The sequence below is a fragment of the Lagopus muta genome, chromosome 6 (assembly GCF_023343835.1).
Source record: "Lagopus muta isolate bLagMut1 chromosome 6, bLagMut1 primary, whole genome shotgun sequence".
Classification (NCBI taxonomy): Eukaryota; Metazoa; Chordata; class Aves; order Galliformes; family Phasianidae; genus Lagopus; species Lagopus muta.
Window position 1 is genome coordinate 37,799,859 of NC_064438.1, and position 25,380 is coordinate 37,825,238.

The following is a 25,380-nucleotide window of genomic DNA, read 5'->3' on the forward strand; positions in this document are numbered from 1 at the left end:
TGTTGCTATAAATAGGGCACCCTATTTTAAACGAGACTGTGTGTGAAAGCTATCAAGCCTCGGCTAAGCTGCCCCAGGGCACAGCCTGCTCGGGGCAAGATAGCACGGGCTCTTTCTTGGGCCAAAACAAGAGGTTTTCTTCCCAAGTAACACATACAATACATTCTTCCCACATAACACATTGCTGCCCATGCTTGTAGTATTTGGATGTTGTCCACACATCATGCTGAATCGATTCATACAATGGAAGCCTACCATTCCTGCCCCATATGCAAACACACCCACACAGCAGAAACAGAAACATGTCCATACACACTTCCAAAGCTGATGAGTGACCCCTTACCTGCCCATGGAGAGCTTCCCGAAAGCACCTCCCCAGTAACCCTGGGGATCTCTGCTGTTGGCCTCCCTCAGTGGCGATGCTGTTGCCGTTCCCATTACTGTAGGTGTACCAGGGGACCGTGGCCATCTGAGGCACCAGCACTGCCTCCACGCTGTTCTCCTCTGACACCTCTGAGTCACCTCTCACCCTGGCCACCTGGTGAATCTGTACGGTGGCTTCTGGAGGGTGGTTGATGTGGACGTTCACCAGGGAAGGGTTCAGGGAAGCTGGAAGATGAGTTCATACCATAGCTGTGATGATCTGGCAACAATTTGGCACCTGAAGAGTGTTCTGTTCATCAACAAAAGTGCAAGGGAGGAAAGGTAGACTGAACATAGCAGAGTTCTCTGCTTCTCTTTGTCCTGTCTCTGTTACCACTTTGTCCTGAAAACAAGACAAACCTACCAAGAGTTTAACCCTAATCCTAATTCCATCTGTGCCACCGTTCACGCTTTCCTTCTCTTTTCTCCTCACAGCACTTCCCCTAAGTTTCCTGATTCCCACACCCACTGTCTTGGTCACCCTTTGGTCCCCTGTCCACAGCTAGATCCCCAGGGCAAGGCTTTGTGAGCATCAGCCCTTCTTCCAGCCAGATGCCTCAGTGGCCAGAGGAACTGCACTCACCCAGCTGGTTGGACAAGGGCAGGGTGTACGTGGAGTGCTTCATAGAGCCACTGGCCATGGTGTTTGGTGCCTTCCCTCCTTGCTTCTTTTCTGGAGAGGGGGCCGGCAAGTGGCAAAACTTCCCCGTGGAGTTGGAAGGGCACCAGCACTCATCACGGCCAACACAGCGTCCTCCATTCAGGCAGGGGATCTGGCAGAAGTCTGCAAGGCAAAGGGAGGCCTGCTCAGTGGAGACACCAAACCCTTGCTTTTAGCTGAGGAACTGGAGCGTGGCTGGCATGAGCCCCGGGAACCCTGCTATGCAAGCACAGAAATCACAGTCCTCCCTGAACTCTGCACAGAGCTGGAGCCATGGGCTGATGATGAGCCCTCTCTAGGGGACACAGCCAGCGTGGGGCATCTGTACTGAGGAGTAATGTTGCTGGCCCAGTAGCATCCCTTGGCACGGAGCAGGAGCTGTGGCAGCCACAGGCAGCTGAGTTAGCACAGTGCTTGCTTTTCTGCACTGAGGGATTTTGAACCCCCTCCCAACTTGGCAAGGACTTTCTTCCCAAGCAGAAAGGAGGTGAGTGGGGATGGGAGAGGCAGAGGAGAGAATGGGCAGGGAGCCACATGTGCAGAGCCTCTCTCTCGGCCAGCCCCAGGCCTGCCAGCAGCTGGAGTGGGGAAAGCATGGAGCGGGACAGAAGAACTGGGAGCAATTCATCTGCACAGGCTCGGAAAAAGCATCTGCTGCTGATGAAACTGAAGTCACGTCTTTTCTGGTCTCATCAGATGGCTGGAGCAATTCTGTGTAAGCGGCACTCAGGCAAGGCATGGAATTTCCTAACAGATCATCCTGACTCATTTCAGCATGAGATGAGACACTGCTTCTGCACATCCCAGGATGGCTTGTTAGGTTCACCCCAGAGGACAAGCTCCTCCCTGCTCAGAGCTCCATTTGCTCAAGTCAAGAGCACAATTCTGGGGGGACCTGATGCATCTCTGGACTGGGATCAAGGCAAAAATTCCCACAAACCCATATCACTCAGTGTCCACAATGTACTCAGTGTTGGAAGAGCTTGAGTCACAGAGGCTCATGTGATAGGGCCAGTGGGTGCTCCCACCAGCTGGATCCAAGAGGATGTGCCCAACCCACACCTGGGTATTCCAGTGACCAGATGAGCAATCCCAGCAGCTCTCAAAGGCAAGCAGAGATTTCTTCAGCCCTGCCTTTAGGAATGGCTTGTAACCTGCAGCCAGCTCTCCTGGCTGCCACGTGAGTGAAAGGAGAGAACAGGAGGAAATTAGGTGATGAAAGTCAGCCCCAGGAGTGGATGCCAATGAAAGCAGTGAGCTGGCTTGAAGAAGGAAGGGGCGGCGAGGCTTGGCTGCAGGCCTGGCTCAAATACACACGTCTCCCCTACCTAGGGAAATAGAAGTTGCTTGTCCAAGAAAGAGAGCAATGAGGCAAGGTCTGTCTTGCTACCCCAGAGACAAAGATGGAGTAAACCCCGAGGACTTCAGGAGACATCTTTCTAGGCACTGGGAGAGGCCATCTCCTTCCATCCCCAACCAGCCCAAGTCCTCAGTCTGCAGAGACATGAAAGGCAGAAGGAGGAGAGAGGGGCAGCAGGCAAGAAGGTGAGCTGGGAGCCTTTGGCCACTCACAGATGCGGAAGCCAGACTTGGGGTCGTGGTCATGCCCCCCTTGGCTGTAGAGAGTGGTGGTGTCTCCCTTCTCACAGCTGTTGTAGCAACGTCCATTCTGGCACGTCTGTTTGCAGATGGTGGGTGTGAAGATGATTTTTATTTTCCTAATCTTCTCTGTCAGATTTGCCCCTATAGAAGAGAAGGACAGTGCTAAATGAAAACAGGATCTCTAGGCCAGGGGGCAGGTAATCTCATCTCGAGCTCCAACCCATTCCCAGAGCAAGAACTTGCTCCCCACTCACTCCAGCCTGTCCTCTGCTCCAGTGTCATTAAGGCTTTGTCAACATAGGAAAAATCTCCAACAGCATGCTCTGCCATAACTCCAGTTCATGTGACCTGTGTGGGGCCACGCTCCCACTAGCTCCAGTATAAAAGGATTTTTTTCTCAAGCCACTTCATTAGCCTGGATGCTGGTTGCCCTTAAGCCAAGAAAGGCTTCCCACACAACCATGCTGGTCCAGCAAGGAGAGCATCAGGTTTTGAGAATATCCATGTCTTCCTGCAAGTGTCCACTGCTTTCCTGCACCCTGCACCCCTCTGCAGACCCTCACCATCCTTCCACTAGGTAGGGGGGTGAATTGTACTCAGTGCTCTTGGAGGCTTATAGGAAAGGAACAAGAGGCAGAACTGTTGTCTAACTGTGAACTAGCTGGCTCAACACCAGAGTTCTCCATTCCTGCCCAGCAAGACAGCCGTTTTTTGGGTTCCCCCCCTTGCTGTACTCCCCCCTCATTCTTCCCACTTCAGTCCCCACCTTGAGATTACAACTTTAATCAGGCTCACAGTCCTATTCATAAGGGCCAAGATGCCTTGGAGCCTCCTCGGGGAACCATGGCTTCAGAGGAAGCCAAGCTGCAGAAGACAACTTGCATCTGTCCTAGCTGGGGAGCTGCTGACACTGCCTCAGAAACTGCAGGCAGCCTGCCCTGATCCCTGCTTGTGTTAGAAGGCACAAAAGGGGTAGCCAAAGGGAAGAACTAGGTGCTGGTTACACAATCTGACCCCCAGGGCTCTTCTAACAGAGGAAGAAGCTGGGAGGCACCATTCCTACAGGCTGAGGCAATTCCCCTTCAGGGCAGTGTGCTGGAGTAATGTTCAAAAGCTCTGGGAGGCATCTGTCACATCTCCCCTGCCACCAGCGTTTAGCTTCCCTTCAGTGGAGTCTCTCTTTGCCAAGACCTGTAGAGTCACCATTCTTACTCCTCTTTTGCAGTTCTCAGTTTTTCTCCATTTTGCTCTCTTCTCCTCTTTGGAGATGGGCTCTCTTCTCCTCCACTCCCCACTTCCAAAGTGCTACAAAGATGGTTGGCACCTCCTGTGACTTTACTTGTCACCCCCTCACTATGCTATTCCCACCCACACCACTGCCCTTCCCAGAGACACCTCAGGACCCAACAAGAAACCCCAGCAGTCACATCCCTGGATGTCTTACCCCTTGCAGCCACTGTGTGCTCCTGGAAAGCTGCATTTGGCCCAGAGCTGCCCTGCTCGTGCCCATGCCCGTTGGGCAGTGTGTTAGACGTGAGCTGGCTATTGCTGGCAGGGTAACGCCGGACAGTCCGTGATGGCACTGTGTGCTGGGCTGAAACAGGAGAGCCAATTCTGCTCTGAGTCCTGTGGAAGAGAAGAAATTAACCGATACTCTTCATGAGTAATTGTGTTGATCCCAGTGCCCAGCATGTCCTGTGGGCACCTCAGCATCAAGCTGAGCCATTGGCTTCACACAGAGCTCTGCTAGCTTCCCTCCTCACTTGTTTCCAGCCAACATTTCACTTTAGAGATGTTGCCCCACGTCCTCGACATCTATGCCCTCAAAAGACCTGCCTATGCCTGACCCTCTGCCCTCTTCAATATAGAGAGCCACCTTGGCTTTCTGCAGGGACTCCATTCCCAATGATCAACTGACTTCATCACTGCAGCCAAGGCTGTCATCAGTTCTGTACCTGCTGAGGTACACTGCTCACCCCAGCCCCCACTTCCACAGGGTCTCATCAGCCTTTCACTGCGCTGGAATGCCCCAGCTGCCTTTCAGAACCTCTGTATACTGTTGCTGTTGCCTGACCCACCACAAAGTCTCCAGCAAACACAAGCAGCTTCAAATCTGCTTGTTCTTATGGTGGGGAGCTCCCTCTGGCCCTGTATTCCCAGCCCCAGCTAAATGCTGAAAAACAGAAAGGCAGTCAGAAGTGAAACCAGGCCAAGCAAATAAACAAACTTGTCTCATGAGAGTCACAAACAAGAGAAAATGACCAAGAAGTCATCCCTATAAATGTAGTTACTACTTTCTGCAGTAATTGTATTTATGGCTTTTGTTGTTTTCTGGAGGCTAAGCATGACCAAGTCATTTGACTAACAAGGTAACACTTCTTACACCGTATGGAATAGGAAATGTGGAGTGCGAGGCAGAGTTTATTGCATGAAACCAGCACAACAGCACACCTTATCTGTTGCATTCACTCCCATTCCTTTGTACTTACTGGCAGCACTGAGCCCCCAGGAGGGTGCTCTGTGCTTATCATCAAGTGTATGCCTCACTCTTGCTTGCACCACCTGCAAGGAAAAAGAAGCCAGAACTCCAGGGCCCAAAATGGGTTGGTTGCCTATATGCCTCAAGTTTCTTTGAATGTCCCAACCTCAGATTCCACTGAAATCGTACTTAAACACCAACAGGACTTCTGTTTGTCCACACCAACACCTCCAGCTCTCAGGCTAGCCTTTCCCACTGAAGAGCATCCTACAGAAGAGCGTCTCATTCTAGGGGTTTTGCCATTTTCCCTGTCAAACTCAGCAAAAGGAGGTGTTACAGCATGTGCTGGAAACAGAGTTTTCTAAAATCATCAGGATTGGCTAATCCAACAACAGTTGGCTGACAGTAGCTCTGGCTCACAGACCGTCCTGGCTTAGATGTCTTGGCATAATGGAGAGATGGAAAGGCAACTAATGCAGTGCTGGTATTCAAACAGGTCAAGCAAAATACACAAGGTAACTGCTGGCCAACGAGACAGAAATCAGCCCTGAGCAACAAAATGGAAAAGATGACGCATGGGTCAATTAATTGCGAACTAAAGGAAAGGAATATATAAAAGATGTCAAGTCAACAGGGTCTACGGAGAACCATTCATCTCATAAGAGTCCGTTTTCATCATCTGATAGAATTACATGCACACACATGACAGGCTCAGAGCTCACGCTATTCCGATAAAAAAATAAACACAGCAGTACAGTGTCAATCAGGCACATGTGAAACGAATAACAAACTGGCGGTGTGACAGGACACAAGAAGTAATTGTCACTGGGGAGCGAATTAGATGGGTTCCAAAGTGATCTGTAAGAGGCCTGGCATGACTTTACAATTTCATCTGGAAATAAATATTTTTATTTCGAAATAAACATACAATTGACATTGATAATTTGTGCTGCTGACACAAAAATTTGCAATGTGGTGTATCGTGATGATAACAGAGCAATCATACAGAGCAGTTTGGATCACTTTGTAGGGCAAATACATCCAAGCAATATGGGATTTTAATGCGGCCAAATGCAGAATTACTCTTCTAGGAAGGAGGAATGCAGTCAGCAGCTGCAGATAGAAGGAGACAATCCTGGAAACCAGCAATTTTGAAAAGATTTCAGAGGTAATGACAAGCAATTAAATATGAGCTGTCATCTCAAAACCCTGACATCAGGGTACTGAAACACTGCAGGAACAGGGAGGTATTTTTACCTCTTTGCGCAGCCTCATCATGGTAGAGACTGTATGTGCTAAAATATCACTTCTAATTCTGATGTGAAATGTGACATATTTGCTAAGGGATCTTGAAAAACTGAGAGGATAGGGGAAAAAAAACATGACAAAAACAATTTGAGGGCTGGTGAAAATGCCTTTCTGTAAGAAATCTAAAGCAGCCAATCTCTTCCATTCAGCAAAAAGAAGATGAAGAGGTGCTCTGATTACAGGGCACAGGTTTCTCCACAGGAACAAAATGCCAGGTATAAAGAGCCTTGTAATTTAACTACAGCAACAACAACAAAAAAGGCAAAACATGAAACAACAGCTGCAAACTGAAGCTAAATGATTCCCTGCTAGAAATCACGCCTACACATATCAGCATAACTGCTTGCTTTCTGCAAAAAGCCACCAAAGCTGCGAACTCCCTGATACCATTGCTTTGGAAGAGATCGCTGAAATGCTGTAGATAGAGCTGAATGAAGATAATCCATGCTATTAGAGAAGCTCTTTCAGATCACCTGTTGATCCACTGATCATTTCTGACCTTGAGCTGTAGGAATTCAGGAACAGTTTTATTCCTGTGACAGAAGTCTCTGGATTTCTTGTAACCTAATTGTCTCTAATACAGGAAAGCCTTGAGAGCGAAGTGGCTGAGCTTCTGTAGGGAGGTATGAGTGAATCCTGAGAAGGGAGCATTGCAGGTGGCCTCATTAAAATCAAGATCTAAACTGAGATGAGACTAGCAAGCAGTTCTTATTTTTTGGTGGTTGGTAAGAACAACCAGAATAATTGCAGAGAAGTGAACGTTATCTCAACACCACATCACTCCCCAGCAGCCTCAACCAGAAGCTATTCTAAGATTCTGCAGAGTACAGACTGCCCCAGCATCCACAAGTGCCATCACCTGTCCACACATTTCCAAGCTACTCATTCAGCTCTGCTGCCAACCAGGAAACTTCTGGTTTCTATTACCCTCTTCTCTGCTACTTGGTGTGCTACAGCTGCCTTTGTTAGTGAAGAAGGAAAAGACATACAGAGCTCTAGGGAGGGCATATGAGAGCCACAAAGCCCTAAAAGCTGAGGCACACTTGTTCTCCAAGCTCTGGTTAGAGATCCCAAACATAGCCCTGTGGGTAAACATGATTGAGGCTTTGGGACCTTGTGTTGTATAGGTGGAAGCATTCAAAGGAGGAGAGGTGAGAGCTCCCCAGCCAAGCAACCCTCACTGTCCTAGTGCTGATCACCCTACAGCAACTTCGAGTTTTGAAGATCTCTTGGGTAAGGGTGGCCAGTGGAATGAGACAGGGAGATACAAGCGCTGGTGCTAGAAAATATACACACCATATCTATCCTTGAGGAAGGGAGTATGCTATGTGCAAGCAGCAGGGTTTGGGTGGGCACAGCCCATAGCCTGCATAAAGGAATTCCAGCCCTTGGCTCTGGGGACAACTCCTGTGATTCTCAGGATCATCAGATTTGGTAGGGAGAAAAAAAAAAACACCAATATTAAGGGCTTTAGAAAAAATAATAATTAGCATCTTGGTTTTGAAGAAAATTGGATTATTTGGGCTCACTGCAGGGAGGCAGTGCCAACCTTATTAAGCAAAAATGGAGGAGGAACATTAGTCCATTCCTCACCATACTAAAGGAAAAGCCATCCTACTGGGATTCTCTTGGCAAAGCATTCCTGTATGTGTTGCAGTGGAGCGAGGCAGATTTGCTTTGAATTAATGTGTTTATTTGGTTCTATTCTAGGCAGATGAGCTCTGGGATTTGTACACTGCATTGAGTAACACCCTCCTACCCCAGGCCATAGAAATCAATGGCAGAGGGAGTCTTTCTATCCCAGTTTGTCAGATCCAGTCCCTCCCCAAGTCACGGCAAGTGGCTGGCTCAGGGTCAGGGAATACAAAAGTTTTCCCCTCAAAATATCAAAATCAGGCCATGCTGGGTAGATGAGGACTGGCTCACTTGTAGAGTCTCAGCATATGGGCCTAAGCTCACCAGGTCAGCCCATAGGCATTAGCAACCCCCAACAATTCGGTGGGCCTTAACATATGGCCAGAACTTGAAATCTGTGCCCACTTCCCAGGGATCTTCCTAGGACTAAAAGCAAAGACAGAAGACAGACAGGGTGGCTCCAGATCACTGAAGGGATTCCCAGTAGAGGGGGGATCTTGTACTATCATTCCTCATGACTGTTCCTGCTCCAAGAAGGGCCACTGAAGAGGATATTGAGACCTGAAGGAGTATGTTTTGGGACATTTAAAGTCCTAGGGCTTCACATTCATTCAGTCTTACAACCTCCCCCAAAGCAGTATTACTCACTTCCACACTTCTAGCTAGGCACAAGGCCAGCATAGATCTTTACAGCATGGAGCCTCCGCAGAGAGGCAGTGGTCTCTTCCTTTATAGGCAACCGCCTGCCAAGCAGCTGGTTTCCCTGCTCTTCATCTGTCAGAGCTGCTGACAGCTAGCTCCGTGTCAGGCACAGCCCGTGGGGCAGAGACAGCCTGCAGGCTCCTGGGACACCTCTCCTTCTGTGCTGCCCTGAGGCACCCAGCTAAATCAGCAGCACTCCAAGGGGATGTGTGGCTCCAGGAGGGAAGGTGGAGAGAGCAGTATTATCCATCAGAGAGCAGGATACTGCTGATCTCCACCTGGATGACACTAAGGGATCACTAGCCAAGAGACCTTGGTCACTGGCAAAAGAGAGAATAATGTCTACATTAAAAAATGAACTATTTAATGAAGTTTCTGCTGCTTGTTACAGTCTGCTCGGTATGTTTTTTTAGAGAACAGGTCAGAGTAAGAGAAAAAGTGCATTCCTGGTACAAAAGTTATCCTACCCAGTCCCAAACAAAACTGCAAGGTGCCTGCTCTATGGTACCTCCCACCCCACCAAAAACAGCAAGCAGAAGACAGAGCTGGCAGGCTCTTGGCAACCATGCTGATGAACATCAAGACCGCTGTTTTCTGAATAACCACATTTTTCCTTAAAAGCCTGTAATTTCAAGTCTAATAAGCCAAATTACAATAAACAAGTCTAAATAACCAAGAACTTGGGGGCCAAAAAACAATACTGTTTTCTTAACCCACTGCACATGGAAAGCTATTTGAGGAATGTGCTGGTTACTCTGAGTGACTTTGGTCCATGTGGGTAAGCAAAAGCCACGAGGTATCCAAGCAGATGTACAGCTGTGGCTTCTCTCAGTGACCTCAGGGCAGCTATCCTCCTTGGGGCTCTTGGGGCTGGAGGCAAGGATGGCAAATTCTTCAAAGCGCTTCCCTCTCCCCACCAGCAACACCTCAGTCTTTCCTGGATTTTGCTTCTATCGGCTGCTCTTTGTTCAAATGTTGATTTTGGCTAGATTGCCAGCAAGCTGGAAATGGGTGTTTTTTGCGTCTTGCATAAAAGGAAATGCAGAGCCAAGTGCCACAGAAGTATTACTGTTGTTTCATCCTGGTTGTCTCACCCATTCCCTAGTCAAAGTCTGGCTGACCACAACAGGGTAAACAGCCAGAGGCACTGCGGAGAGTGAAACCTGGACGGTGTAGGCAGTGGTGCCAACCCAAGATGTCAGTGGACAAGGGTAGGAAAGTCACTTCCTCAGCTGGATTTGTTTCTTTTTGTTAAGGAGCAACGGGTGTGTGCTGGGAGAAAACAGTGGGCAGCAGGGTAGGTGCTGGCCAAACCAAAAGAGAAGTCTGGACACCCTCAGGGAAGGAACTCTCTCCCAAGAGCCCCATTTCCAGACCCATGCTCCACAGGCTGCTCACCACCAGCCGGCTGCCCTTCCCCTGGGAAACAGCTGCAGCCACCTGCTTCCTGCTGGCCAGCCCTTCCCAGGGCAGCTGCTGCTCCTTGCCTGGGGAGCAGGGAGGGCAGCAGTGCCTTTCTGGCAGGACCCAAGCGATAGGGACCCATCACCTTCAGGACACCCCATAGCAGTCTACAGAGCCATGGATAGAGTCACAGAGCCTCCCCACAGCAGGGATCCACCCCGGCTCCTCCAGCCTCGGCCTGCATGGGCTGCTCCAGAAGGAGAGCTCGCAGCCAGGACGGGGGCTGAGTCATGCTCAGCCCCTGATAACCTGCCAGGACAACAAGAGGGCTCTCCCTTGCTTTTGAAACACCAAACAACATGCTCACTATCTGTCTTGTATGTTCGCCTGCCCCCTTGGCTTGCAGCCCTCGCCGCTTGGGGCCACGGGGACCAAACTCAGTGATTCACTTCCCCCTTTGTAATGCTCTGCGGTTACTGATTTTCCACTAAAACATCACAGAAGAATGGGCAGCCTCCACACCAATGTCTGTGTCTACAGGGGAAGAGGGAAGCAGCCAGCCTTGGAAAGCAGCAAATTGACCGCAGACCAGAAACTTCCCCTTTCTTGGACTCCAAGCAGGTTCCTCAGCAGGCAGACAGGATTCACAGCTCAGGCTGCGGGACGTGGAGCACAGAGGGGGAGCGTTGCTTAGAGAGCACTGAAGCCTATTATCAATTAGCTCACAAACATGCTGACAAGGAAGACAGCTCTGTTAGGACTCACAGAGGAGGGGGGAAACCACACCATACAAGGCACCTGACTTCAAGCCCACCCACACAATGCCTATAAATCTTGGCTCAGTTTATTAACCCCACGAGGAACAGAGAAAGCTCAGAAGCCAAGGAGCAATGCAGCACCCAGACTCCTCATCTGCCCCTCACCACAGCTAGCAATGAGCCACCATTGACCCAGCGTGACCCCACTTCAGGCTGTCTCCCTTATCACCTTGCAGTACCTCCATCTTCCTGTTCCCCTTAACGTATGACAGTGGCTGGGCTAGATTTCTCTGGATCTCTAAGTGCAAATCACAGTGAGAGGTGTGCAAGCCCACAGTATGGCAAACACCACACTCAGTCCCTTCACCACCAATCTGGCATCTTCTTTTCTGTGGCCTCCAAAGCAGTGCAGATGCTTTAGGGCCATCCAAAACCTGTTGTGTGGTGCAGCAACACCTTTTTTTGATACTGGTCTCCTTTCCTATTTCCAGTCACTGCCTTCCTTCATTTCTGAGCCTGGACAACAACAAAACACACAGCTCTAGACCACCACCCCTGTGGTGGTCTAGGTCCCACACTGTCCTCTGCAGCCACCCAGCCTGAAGCACTCAAGTCAGCTTGCCTGGTGCTACTGCTTCTACAGCTGGAATTTACTGCCCTGCTCCATTTATGCTTGCCCCAGTGTGGAATAAACACTTTTCGAGCGTGCAGAGATGCAGAGGGCAGACCAGATTAAAGCACTGTAAGCCAACATACAGGGGCGGCAGGCTGGCACCTCACTGAGATCTTCACCAGAAGTATCTCCACCCTTGCTTGCATGCATTTACATAAAGCAACTAAAAAAACCCTTCAGCATCTAATCCAAACGCTGCTGCACAGAGAAAGAGGAGAGGAGATGGGTTGTGAATGCTATTTTTATCTGCTCAGAAGCTGCCAGACACCACATAAACGAACCTCTGTGAGCACACACACAGCTAGCAGGTTCTTCCTAAGCAGTCCCTGCAGGTCTCATTTGTTCCCTGGCCGAAGCGGCTGCTCACACATCTCTGCTTCACTCTCTACTGACGTGCAGTGTCCTTCTTTTGCCACACGTGCCACACATGCCATCTGCCACTCTGTCACTGCTCATCTTCACTCTCTCACATTAGGGAGCAAGCAACTGCTTCCCTGGAAGCAGTCCAGACCCAAAGTGGCTGCAGGCAGGTTCCCTGCACAAGGGCATGGCGCTGGGCTGGCACAGCAGCACATGTTACTGGTGAGGTCCATCTGACCCATCAAATGGTGCTGACTCCATCTCCATCTGATGGAGTCCTCTGGCAGAGGCATTGGACGAAATGGAGCTGGGGTAACTTCTCCCCTTTACAGCAGGGAGAAAAAGAGTGCTGAGTCTCATGTGCATCCTGTTGATGAGAAACACCAGCTCCTTCCACTGGGCTGCCAGCTTCAAAGCCCTGAGGAAACACATCACCCTATTCATCCTTACACCCACACATGCCCTGGGGAGCAGTGGCAGACAGCAGCCTTCCCCTGTTCTACATAGGATATAAAGAGGACAGGCAAAGCCTCTCCCACTGCAGGCATGCCAGTGGGGGTAAAGTATACCCAGAGGGCACAAGATGGAGAGGAAATGTGTTTAATCCTAAGATGCTTTTTATCTACAGTGATGAAAGACACCCACTCACCGTGGGAATACTTCAGGACTAAAATGTATTTCAATGTGAAGTAGTGGCTTGTATGTGGATTGAACACTCTGGCCTTTCGACCTACTAGCTCCACTTAGTTAAGTCTCCCCATGCTTCTCCATCTCCTGCCCCACACAGCACTCCTTCACTTATAGTACTGAACCATGACAGCTGTGTAGGAACAATACACTTTCCTGCCATTCTCAAAGTCAGTGTTCAAGAGGCATTTGGATAAAATCCTTGATAACATGATTAAACTTTTGGTCAGCCCTGAATTGATCAGGCAGTGGGAGTTGATGATCTTTGAAGATCCCTTCTAATTGATCTATCCTATCCTATCCTATCCTATCCTATCCTATCCTATCCTATCCTATCCTATCCTATCCTATCCTATCCTATCCTATGTCTCAGTATCACCAGGAATTGGGGAATGAGCATCCCAAAGATTAGTTCTTTAACAGAAAAAGCAAAATACCTCCAGCTGCTCAACAGTCAGAAGACCACAGCCTGGTGGCCAGGGGCACTTCTGGTCACATATATGTGGTGCCTGGTGGCAAGGTCCATGTTACAAGGGGTATGGACCTGCTCCCACATGACCTTCAGCATGCACACTGAGGACCAGCAGGGAGGAGCAGACTTTGGCACAGTGGGAAGTGACCAGGAGTAAGCATTACCTGGACTCCAGCGCTCTGCAGAGCAGCCCCTCAGTGACAGCAAAGGCAGAGTTCCAAGGTCATTTTCAGTCTGTCATTACATCCCTGGAAGAGTATAGCGTTGTAGAAAGCCTTGCAGCTGAAAAATTATCAAGGCCACCCTGCCAAGGTACAGGCAGTTGTAATACATGCCATTTGCTCCCTCCAGATAGCTGCAGCCTCTGAGCATGCTCCCCATGATCTCAGGCCAACTTTCGGATCAGCTTTGCAGACGTGGGTCTGTTAACCATTTCACTCAGCTCCCTCCCCAGCATCGTGCCGTTCTCAGAATTCCTCCCAGTTTGTCAAGATCTTTTCTGGCAATGAAAACCACATTCACCCAGTGTAGGACCCCAGGGAGCACAGAGAAAGAGCCCATGCAATCGAGTCTTCTGCTTCAATGTCCTAAGCACGGTTGGTCTCTTAAATGAATCTACACCACATTACTCTCTACTGCCTAATTTGCTGTTCACTTCTACTCTGAAAAACTTCAGCCTCTCCTTCTTCCAGATTTCTTCTTCCCACGGAGGATTTTTTCCTTCAGCTGTAACAGATAATATTTTTCCAGACTGAACCTCTTCTTAGTCCCTGCATATACACTTAGTTTCTGCATGTCCCTGAGAAACATTTCCACACCAGTGTTTGCACCTCGAGCCAAAAATGGAGTGATGCAGAGAGCTGGGTACCCATCCCACCTGTACCAATCACTTAGGGCAGCACAACTCAGAGCACTGTTGGAGCACATGTTTTTTTATGGGGAATTCTACATTTCATCTCAACCACTCCTTGTGCCAAATCAGTATCAACCCACCTCTTGTATCCTGCCAGCACTGGGTGAATTACAGAAACACTCAAAACCAAAGAGAACCACTTTGATTTTGAGTAAGTACCAGCTTAAACCAAAAAAGGCAGCAAGTGATCAGATACAACAGATTACAGCACAATGCATATGCACAGGGGAACTGAACAAAAGCTGGGAGACAAACCAAACATGGGCAATATGGAAAAATTCTCCAGTTGTTTGATTGTGTGGCCTTACTGCCTTTAACATCTTTCTTTTTAAAAAAAATTACTATATAAATTGTATTGGCATAAATGTTCCAAATGATAGATGTACAGTATATAAAATAGGCTATAATCTGCATTTTCTGTTCTACAAGCACACTGCATTTGCCATGCACCCCACTCTTGACAGCAGCAGGATTTTTCCTTCAGGTAAAAAGAAAAATGCATTTGAACATTTTCTCCCAAGGCCAAGAGGCTGAATTAAGCTATAGAAATTACTCCCAATGAGATGCAGAAGGACCAGGCCTAATATAAAGACCATATTTGGAGTTTAAAAGGAGCCTGAAAAGCTAGCTATCCTCCTGCTGCTCTGAAGCGTATGCAACCCCCTAGGAAGTAAATACATAAAACACATAAAACAGAATGGTGCTGACAGCTTTAAAGCACTAGAAAGTAGAGCAAGTGTATCCAGTGCCAGGCTAGAGAAGGTGTATCATATAATTTAAAAATAGAAGTATTTTTATGTAAGAAAAATGACATTTACACTCCTCTTGGGTAGCTTGAGTTTTTCCTTTAGGTTTCCCAGACAGCCTGCCAAGAGCTTTCAGCTGTGTCAAAACAGAAGAGGGGCCGAGCCCTGGAACTTATGGAGATCTCATTGCCCTGAGTGGAATCTCTTTTTCACATATTCTCACACAGACTGGCACTGGCTTTTCAGTTTCAATTTTTTAACAAGGTCTCAGATATCTACTCAAAGTTGGCTTTGGATCAAGGAACATAAATGCTTGGCCACCTTGTGAAACCTATATTGCCACAGGGAAGCACCTTAGAAAGCTGCAATTAGGACTTATCTGCACTGGGAAAATATGCCATTTGAGTAATGAACATAAACATGCTGCAGTGGGGAAGGCAAGGCTGGCACCAGCCTTTCACCATGAATTCAAAGCCAGGCACTATGGACCTCCTGAGCTGGTACCAACCCAAGCAAAGGAGGAAACCTCTCTTAACCCACGCAATGGGACTGAGTTTCCACACAGGGGCTTATCAACCAGGGTGGCTTTTACTTCTGCAGCTATATGGATATGAATACATTGTAACTCTCACCAATGAAATGTGATGTAAATAAATAGAAGTGCACAAGTGTGTTCCATAAGTGCATGGATGGTACTGACCTCCTCCTGGAACTATTCATATTGTCACAGTGGACAAACTGTCCTGAGCACTCAGCAGCAGCCCAAGCGCAGCAGTCAGAAAGCTCCTTTCTTTCTCATAAGCTTGGAAAGTTCAAAGCTGGCAAGTCAGGAGGCTCCAGATGCTGCTTTAACAACGGAGACAAATCTGTCTGCTTGGAGCAGCATATTCAAATAGCAGATATTGCTCTGATTTTCATTCTATCTGCTAGTCCTTAACGACAACGAGCTAATTAAGCTGGTTTTGCTGAGTCACAACTTGCAGCGTCATGTTTTGAGAGAGCGGAGAGCTTTACTACCATCCTTGGCCACAAAAGTGACTATTATTGGTTTCATTCTCCTCTGTAAATGAGCACACGGGGCACTTGTCACCACAACAGCAGCTGATTTTTAACCAGGATGAGTTATTTCAGCTATTTTTCAAAAAGGGGAAAAGATACTTTCTCCATCCAGCAACCAGCCGCGCACCCAAGATCCTGCCTCCTGCTTGCTCCCTGCTCTTCTCATCAGTAGCTTCCCAGAGAAAGAAGAGCGGCTTTGGCAGAGCCTCCCTGCTGGCGCAAGGCTCCCAGTGTCTCCAGGCCAGCAGCGCTTGCCACAGCTCCTCCAGGGCTGCATACAGCCTGTCCTCTAGTCAGGAAGGGAGGAGATGGCTCCTCCTGGGTGCTGGAGAGAGGCTCTGAGATCAGGAGGCAGGGCAGTGGGCATGTTGCAACTCAGCTTTCTTCCTTTTCCATCCCGAAAACAGCAGGCACCTCCTAGCAACTGCCTTGCCCAAACAGCCCTCTCAGAGGAAGCTTCCCACTCTCCAGGGCTTAGCTGTACTGAGCTGTCTGCGCTCTGTCTCAGCACCTTGTACCACAGCTATTTCCTCTTCCCTTGCCCGGGTTGCTGGGAAAACGCTTTGCAGGTCCTGGTTACCCCTCCTTTTCTCTGAACAGAAAGGGTGTCTTGCTTGCCTAGTTCAGCGCATGCACCCTTCCAAGGCAAGAGGGCCTCACGGGCACAGACCTGGCACACAGGCACCCTGCTTCCATAGGAGTGACCTTCTCAGGTGGCTGTGGCAGGTCCCTTCCTTTCTCCATGCCTAGGGCAGGTGGCCACAGAGCAGCCAAGAGTCCAGCCAGAGGGCCAGGGGCACGAGCCTTCTCCACCCCTTGCTATACAAACAGGAATTATTCTGATACTCCAGCCTTAGGAAAACAAAGCTGTTTCCATTTAGCTCAGCTTCTGGGCTGAGGTGCAGCTCCACCCGCACAATCGTCCAGCGGGACTTCACTTCCCCGGGCAGAGATTCAGGTTGAGATCAAGATGAGAGAGGATTTGCTGCTGGCCCATGCTGACAGGGCCTCCTGCACTCCCAGGATTTTGCTCTCAAGAGTACTCTCTGCTCAAACAGCTCAGCACCAGGTTCTCTCAGCTTCTGTGTCAGCTAGCAGGTCCCCATGTGCTCTCAGCTGTCCAGCTCCAAATGTTCACTGAGCCACAGCCTGCTGAAGGGACTGGGGAATGGTATGCATCTCCCAGCCTGTACTGTGAGGAATGAAAGTTTGAGCATCACCAGCTCCAGTCAGCAAAGCAATTCCAAAGCTGCCCATCACCTAGCCACATCTTCTCCTCTGCAAGTGCTGAGCTTAGAGAAGGCTGGGTGTTTTTCTTCTGTAGTCCCAGGAGGACTAAAGTTCCAGGTGGAAAGCCATTTGGTGCCTCTTCCTGTCACTCTTGTGCCACTCCAAAGCAGTGGTGCCAGCAGAAGCTCTTATTCCTGAGCAAAACACCCCTAAGAGCCTCCTTCAACAGGACAGCCTGACACCAGGCTCTCCAGCTGCAGCCTAGCACAGCCACTGGCACACCACAGTAACTAGAACAAAACTGCTGGTTTCATTTACACTGGGAAAATTTCATCAATTTTTCTAAGTATTTCAGTAGCAATTTTAAATATAAATCACTGGCAAGTCTCACTAGCGGAGGATAAGAAACCATGTTAAGCTAGCCCCACCTCTCAGGGAAGTAGGGAATATTTTGGTCCAAAAATGTTCTGCTTTTCTACCTCTGCCTGAAGACTCCCTTCAGAATGTAGTGAAGGCAGAATCAACGCCGTCTTTGCTCAGAGAGCAGGTCTCTGGGGACAATTCATGTGTTTTGCTGAGTGTTTATGCAACATCTAATGCAGCATTGTTCTAGTGCATGACTTCAGAGCTTCTGATTGCTACGTCCGTGCAAACAAACACATATTAAGCCAATATATACACAAATAAACAAAAACAGAAAGCAAATTCACTCATGTGAGTGTTGATTTCCTGTCTTGGCACAGCAAGAAGTGGCTTGGAGGTCTATAAGCCCCTACTCTTGTGCAATTCCTCCTTGTTAGCAATGAGAACATGCAGGGAGGTTGGAGACTGGTTGTTTGTCCTGGATCTAAAAGCCACCCCACAATAGCTGGGACCTGTAACCACCAGTGTCCTCAGTTCACTGGGACACCCAAAAGCTTTTTCTACACTTCCTTATTGATAACCAGACAAGTAAGCCAGCTGTGGTGGGATTACAGTGGGCTCACAAGAAGAGTTCAGTGTGCCCCTAGCACAACTCATCATTACCCAGGAGGAGATCAAGGTCTGGAAAGTCTGCTTAAGCTGTTGCTCTCAGACTTATTCCGTTGAGCCCCAATGAAAGTGAACCAGTGTTGGCAGCACCTAAGAACCAATCCTTGTACCTGCAAATCCGAGCAATATCTACCCAGTTCTGAGAAGGCCAATACACCTCTTGTATTTGCTTCTACAGAGCATTTGTATTGAGGAAAGCTGATGCAGAAGCGCATAAAGTACTTCAGTAGTAGCATAGAGATAGATGATGTTGCAACTGCAAGAAGTAGGCTCCAAGTTCAGGATGCTCTGAGACAGACAAATGATCATTCTGGTAAGTGGCTTCCCCAGAAGGGGAGTCCATCTCCTTCCTTTCCCTCACTGCTAGCTTTGCAATTCTGTTCACTCCTTCTGGTCCTCGTGCTTTCTCAATAATCCAGTTTAGCCCACTGAACAGGCAGAAAATTATCCTTAATTTTGCTGTGTTAGTGTTTTGCTGGTTTATCGAACTAAGCCAGCTCATGCAGAGGCCAGATTACAGCAGTGGCAGTGCAAAGCAAGCAGTAGGAGGGCACAACTGGGTGCAACAGCAGCAGGAGTACCCTTGGCTGCAGGCATTTAGGCAGCATAGCACTCCCGAGGATATCCCTCTTGCACTGCTCCACAGCTAGCCCAGAAGTTGGCTGGAGGGAACACTCAAAAATAACTGGGAACAATCTGTCAAACAGCAGCAAGACTCTTCTGTGTGACAGTTGTATACCGTATGTTACATTGTCCCGGGACAAAACCCAAGCAACTTAGTAGTACAGGAAAATCCCCAGGGGCTGAAGCTAGGCACACAGATGTGAACCAGTGGCAGAGTGCAGGCAGCCCTCCACTAGTCCACACAGTGCTGCAAAGGACGAATATCCAAAGCTCTCACTGATGTGAGGAATGAGGTGACGTCCTATGGCCTTCATGGGGAATGAAGGAGAAAGGCATGGCAAGATTCTTAACGGCATCCTATTTCTTTGGGATGGTGCCAAGGGATTTAAGGTATAGCAGGCAGCTGGGCATTCAGCTCTCCCAGCCCAGCAATCACTAGGCACTGAGTCTGTCTGGCCAGTAATACTCTGCAGATGCCTGCACGGTTTCGTGCCTCTGCACAGAGTCTGAGGTCATGTTCCTTACTGGGAAAGCCCCAAACAGGTGGTGTATCTGCAAGGGCACCACTCCTCCCCTCCTCTCCAGCCCTCTGCACACAGAGGGGTGGGAAGAGGTCACTGCCAGGAGGACATTCATCAGCCATGAGTGGGATCACAGGCATGTGCTAAGGCTGCCTGCTCACTTGCGCACCAGCTTGTCTCAGGCAGTGATGGAACAGGCTTGGCCACCTCTCCATGCCAAAATCACCTTAGCCTTGCTGAATTTGGTTTCCATTAGACAATCTTTTTGCTTGGGCACCAAGATTTCTGGCTTTGGTTAACAGTGTGAGAGCATCTCAGAACCAGCTTGAGACAGCTGGGCTGAAGCCACAGGCTCTTCTTTACACAAAAGAACAGATGATGCCACACCCTGAGCTCAGTGTGCTCCTTGCAATATATCTCCTGTACAAACCTCTCCAACAGTAGCTGTGTCTTTGCTTCCACACCTGCTCAGGTACAAAAATGATCCAAGCAACAGCAGGGTGACACAAAACTAGGGAACATCTGACCCAATAATGTCTAGAATCTAGAGAGAATATACCTTTGAGGTGCTACATGTATCTTCATTTTGCTTATACTGGCATTCGACAGCACACCTTGGATCTACATAACTTCCCATGGATGCTAAATGGACACTGCCACTTTGGAAAGAGACTTAAGCCCACTCCCCAGCTTGCTACCCCCACTCAGGCTGCTCAAAGGACAAGGTAAGCTGTCAAGCTTCTCGATGCTCATGCCTTGTAGGATTGCATCCCTGTTTGCACCTATGGACTGTGATACCACTCTGGGGACAAGCAGAGTCCCCTTGGGATAACAGCAGTGCACAAGCTGGGTAGACTTACCTGGTGGGTGCATGCCGTGGGACAGATGCTTGAGCCTCTCGTGGGGAGGCATCCCGTTCAGCTGTGCCAGTCCTCCTCCGCAGGAAGCCCGCAGGGGGCTGCAGGGCGATGCTGGGCGGGTGGTACTCTTGCTCAGGGACGACTTCTTCGCACCTGGAGCCCTGGAAGCCCGAGCGACAGGTACAGACATGGGGCCGGCTGCAGGAGCCTTTGTTCTGGCACGGTGGGTCACAAACAGCTGAGGGGGACATAGAAGGGAAGTTAGCAGGACACGGGGCTCCCAGCAGCGCGTTTGGTGCTGGGGCCTGGCAGGGGCAGCACAAGTGACGTGACTCTATCTCTGTTCCGTGGGCAGGTGGTCTTCTGATTAATAGGAGAAAGGTTCAGGCATACACTCCTCTGTTTCCACTTCTCCCCTCTGGTCTCAGCAGAATGCTTTTCAAGCAACATTCACTTAAGAAAGACAAAAAAATGGGCACCGTAGTCTACAGAGAGCATACAGCCTCCAGCGTTGCTGATTGCTCCGGGCAGGAACAGGACCTCAATCCAAACCCAATGGGAGGCAACGACCACAAGAGAAGAAGCTAGCAGACAAGGAGAAGAAAGATAACAGTGCTCCAATGCAGCCTCATAGGAGTGGCTTTTATGCTACCTTTTTGTTTTATTACATTTTGGGGTCTGATTTGAATGGTCCCCCTTCCTGTCCCCTTCAGAACTTGCCAGCTCTCCCTCCACAGCTGATTTTGGAGTCACCATCCCCAAATTCCTTCACAGCTATGGGTACTTACAGTTCATTAACTTCATGCCCAAACCACTCTCCAAGCCTGCGTGTGTTCCTAATTACAGCACATCAGCTTCAGTTTGCACCCCAGGAGGAAAGTGCTGTTAATTATAAGCTGGACCCTAACACTTCCCAAGTTAACGGATGCCAAATTGGGTTTATGACTCAGTTAGCAAGAGCCAAGGAACCACAGGTTGCTCAGGTAGGACCAGGTTGGACGTTCTGAGCAAGCATAACTTGGAGGCACTGAAAATCAGTGTCTTCCTTACAAGAAGGAAGGAAGGTAAGGGCTGGATGGCAGGAGGTGATGAAACCTTGCAATGCAAGACAAATATTAACCTTCAGCTCCACGGAAACCTTATGGACAGGTTGCAGTGTGCAGCCAGCACTTCTGCTCAGACCTGTTCCCAAGACTGCCCCAGGTGGCTGCAGAAGGTCTGACATCCAACCACCACCAGGCACAGCTGCTGGGGATCCACGAGCACCTCTCTCTCTCCACAGTTCTGTTCTCACACTGCACTTATTACCAGGAGATACAAATACATACATGGGAAATGCTGCTTTTCTGGACAACAGGAAGATCTAGAGATCATCTAGAGACTTCCTCTTTGCTTTGTAGCTTCTGAGCTCAAGGGATGCTCAGAGATGATGCTCTCTCCCCACCCAAGGAGTTACAAATACTTTCTGGTGAGATGAAAGCTACTCCTTTCTTCTTGCTACAGTCTCATGTAATCATCTGCTCCTGGGGCTGCGGTCTTAGAGAAAGCAAAAGCAAGTGTCTCAAAAACTCTCAATAAAAGATGAGATTTAGAACACTTCTGAAGTATTTTCAGTAACAACCTTCATTTGTTCAAAAGCATGTAGCAGCTCCCTGGCACATCATGTGTGTGTGCAAGGTCCGTGGAGCAAGATAAGGTTGCAGAGGACAAGTGTGGGGTGGTTTACCAGCCAGGTAAGGCAGGCAGGACTGCACAAAGGGACAGACACAAGAATCAACCTTCCATCACCTTGCAGACAAGCCAGGCCTGGGACCAAGCAAAGATATTGCAAGATGGTCTTCAAACTCAGGGTCCCTGCTCCTCTGCACAGGCTCCAGGTCTAGGAGAGTGGTGAAAATTTTCACTGTAAGCTCTCTGGGCTGTTCTTCTGCTCAGTCCCATTTAAATATGAATCAATCTGTTCATCCAGTGAGGCATCCACAGCAAAACCGGGAAGGTGCTGAAGGACTTGTACCACTGGGGTGATTTAGTCCACTTGCTTGTGGAACAGCTTGCTTATTGATGCAAAATAATGTGTAATCTCAATTCTAACCTAAAGTTCTGACTGCCTTAGAAAACCCAGAAAGGACAGACAATTAATACAAGTGAGAGATCTGTGCAAGACGACAGTCAGTTAAATCAATGGCAATGTATGAATCAGAGACTGAAAACATAACTGCAATGAAAACCTGCCTGTGCTCTACAAAACCTACTGTCACGGTACAGAAGACAGATGAAAGGAGAGAGCACATGAATGTCATCTCCATTTTGCAGAGAAGCCCTAGGTACTCATGCAACCATCCAAAACCACAGCAGACAGCAAAAACTCTGTATATTCATCAGGTGTTTTAACCATGAGCTCATGCGTACAAGATTAGAAAATGGATGAGTTTATTAAGTCCTTCCCAGCATGCCAAATAAAAATGTTTCCTTTAAACTTTAAAATATCCATGGCAAAAAAAAAAAGTTCATTCACTGGCCCAGCCAGGACTGCTACCTGGGGAAGCAGCACACACTTCTGAAATAGGTGAATTAATGTTGTGAGTCTGAGCAAGAGCATTCCCCTGCTCTTCAGTCTGAGTGGGGAAAGATGAGCTGATAGGCATCTGCTAAGCTATCTAAGGAAATCATCCTCTTTAACTCCATCAGCTTACTTTCATTTCACCAGCAAATGCCATCATCCCCAGGTGACATATTTCTCTTTTTTCTCCTCCCAGTCACTGGCTCTTTGAAAATTCCCCACTCCTTACTGCACTTTTTAGTCTTAGTAGCTGGAGCAAACCAAAGACTGGGAATTCTGCCTAAGGTTTGAACTGTACAGAGGTGCTCCAAGAGTCCCCAAAAAAGCACTGGTGGAAAAGGAAGAACTCACTGTGCTCAGTAGGTATCAGTAGCTGGATTAAAGTAAGCATTTGGCCCATCCTCCTCCTGCACCCAGGCTCAGTCAGACCCACCAGCGCTGAGGTCCTCCCCACAACCTGAATGCCAATTTCTTCCTTGCTTCACCACGCTCAGAGGCTCCCCTCACTGCACTTGCACCCTGCTAACTTCCCTGATATGCACCATACCAAAGAGCATAGGATCAAAAATTACACAACATTACAGTGCAGAAATTAACCAGAACGGGCTGTTCAGCTTGCAGTGGCAGCTGTAAACACAGCCAAGCATCCCCAGCAGAAAAGCCCACGGAGGGAGGCAGCTGGGAACTCGGTGATGTTTACACATCATCGGTCTCCATCCAAGTCTTGACTGAGAATTCGCATCCCCTGTTGGGGTGACACTGTCAGGCCCGATCACGTTGATGGTGTCCTTTTAATTAATACTCAGGAACAGCAGCACCTGAGCAGCCGCTCAGCAGCCTGCATGGCTGTGAGCCCAGATCCACGGCTCCTACAAAAACCCCTAATGAGAGAAAGATGCTGCCATTGCTGGCCTCCCACTCTGTTTACAGACACTGTCTGGCAGCACAGCATGCTCTCTACCGTTTGGCTTCTGTGGATGAGGGGGAGAGGGAGAAAGGAGGTGAGTCAGCCCTTGGCCCCTTGCTCCCAAACAGCGATTGCTAATGCAATTATCCCAGCGCAGCTGAAGCACTGTGAGACCCCGCGGCAAACAACGCCGAGCTCCATCCCACCAAACATCTGGGCAGCTGCTGCCACTCGAGTGAGGCCAGATGCTCAGGGAAGTGCTGGGTATGGAGGCTGTTCCCCCTGCCCAGCATGGAGCCTTTTTGGGGATTCTTTCTGGAGCTGTGATGTCTGTACTCACGTTTGATGCAGTGGTTTGTGCCAGGAGCCACAGCCCAACCCGAGCAGCACTGTCTCCCACAGACATTCGGCCTAAACGCAGAGACAAAAGAGAGTGATGAGAAGGGGGATCTGAGGTCTCCGTAGCCAGCACCTCTGAGTCACCCGTCAAATTATTTCCTGCAGCATCTGATATTTCCTTCCAGATGGACCAGCAGCTGAGATCAAAACCCATCGGACAAGGGCTGAGTTGTTTGAGTGCCTGGAAGAGCCCCCCAGGGCTGCATGAATGCAGCAGTGTGCACAGTGCCTTCTGAGCTGGGGCAGCGCTCAGCTCCCAGCGCTGAGAGAAAACATCCTCCTCCTGAGGCCAGCAGCTGCCATTTTTAACAACCTCACGGCACTATATTCTTTTCTGTGACACTGGGGAGTGAATCAGGCCTCATTCCAATCTGGCGGTCTTAGGCTGCCACAGTTAAAGGTAACACATCCCCTCCCATCAGAGTGCTGCAGACCCACTGTGCCAGCAGCCATATCCCTGCAACCATTTGCCTCCACCAATCCTCCAGTGCAAAGCAATTTCTGCCTAATTCCAGCAGGCTCAGATCACTTCCATGGTTGTTAATTCCAGCACTTTGACGCAAGAATGTTTTGACTGCCCTTATACAGACAGCATCCTCCCCACAAGCCCTCACTGTCTGCTTTCAGGTGCTAATTGCAGGCCATGTACAGCTGTCAGTGACACCACTGCGCCTGACAAAGCTGAAGAAGGCAGCTAACCCTGATTTCTCTGCCACTTCACGTATTAACATGTCCATAAGAGACAGGATAACAAGCTGCAGGTTGCTCTCCAAAAGTATTTACTCACCATGGAGAGAAAGTATAGGGGATGTATAACCTCTGCATGTCCAGGTGGATGGGAAAGTATGATCATCAAAAGATACAAAGTTAGAAACAGTCAGCCTGAGGGCTCTGGAAAGCCTCTGCAAACCAAGTTGGGAGTGTGGTTTATTTCTAATGCTGGACAAGGCAGTTAGGGCTTCTGACAGAATTTACAGGAACCATGGAAACATGCACATTTGTCTTCTAGACTGACTTTCACAGGAACACAGCAGGGTCAGAAGATGATCCCGCTCTGAACAAGCACTCCTGAATACCCACAACATAAGATGGCAGCCTTAGAAGTGCCAGAGCTCCAGGTATGGGGCCAAACAGAGTGGCAAGCAGGTGTGCGAGGATGGCCCTGGTGTTGGCAAAGAAACTCATCTATAGAGATTCAGTCACCTCACACGGGAAGTGGAAGAGGTCTGAGAAGCCACATAATTTGTGAAGTGCTACCCGGTATTTCAGGATCAGTACTTTGCTAACCAGGTAAATTTTACCTAGAAAGTACCCTTAGTGTGTCTTCCTGCAAACAGCATGGGCCAGATTAATTCCTGCATTCAC

At 49.0% G+C, this 25,380-nt stretch overlaps 1 protein-coding gene across 5 annotated transcripts in view; it reads right to left on the minus strand.

The window, feature by feature from the left end:
• LTBP2 (latent transforming growth factor beta binding protein 2) overlaps positions 1 to 25,380 on the minus strand; it is a 68,337-nt gene that overhangs the window by 29,045 nt on the left and 13,912 nt on the right. For all 5 annotated transcript variants that reach the window (XM_048948572.1, XM_048948571.1, XM_048948569.1 and 2 more), the window contains 6 exons: positions 23,957 to 24,027; positions 20,150 to 20,387; positions 4,131 to 4,312; positions 2,657 to 2,827; positions 1,007 to 1,207; positions 344 to 609 (listed from right to left, as the gene is read on the minus strand). In XM_048948572.1, coding sequence (XP_048804529.1) covers positions 344 to 609; positions 1,007 to 1,207; positions 2,657 to 2,827; positions 4,131 to 4,312; positions 20,150 to 20,387; positions 23,957 to 24,027 — 1,129 coding nt within the window. The remainder of the gene's footprint in view (positions 1 to 343; positions 610 to 1,006; positions 1,208 to 2,656; positions 2,828 to 4,130; positions 4,313 to 20,149; positions 20,388 to 23,956; positions 24,028 to 25,380) is intronic.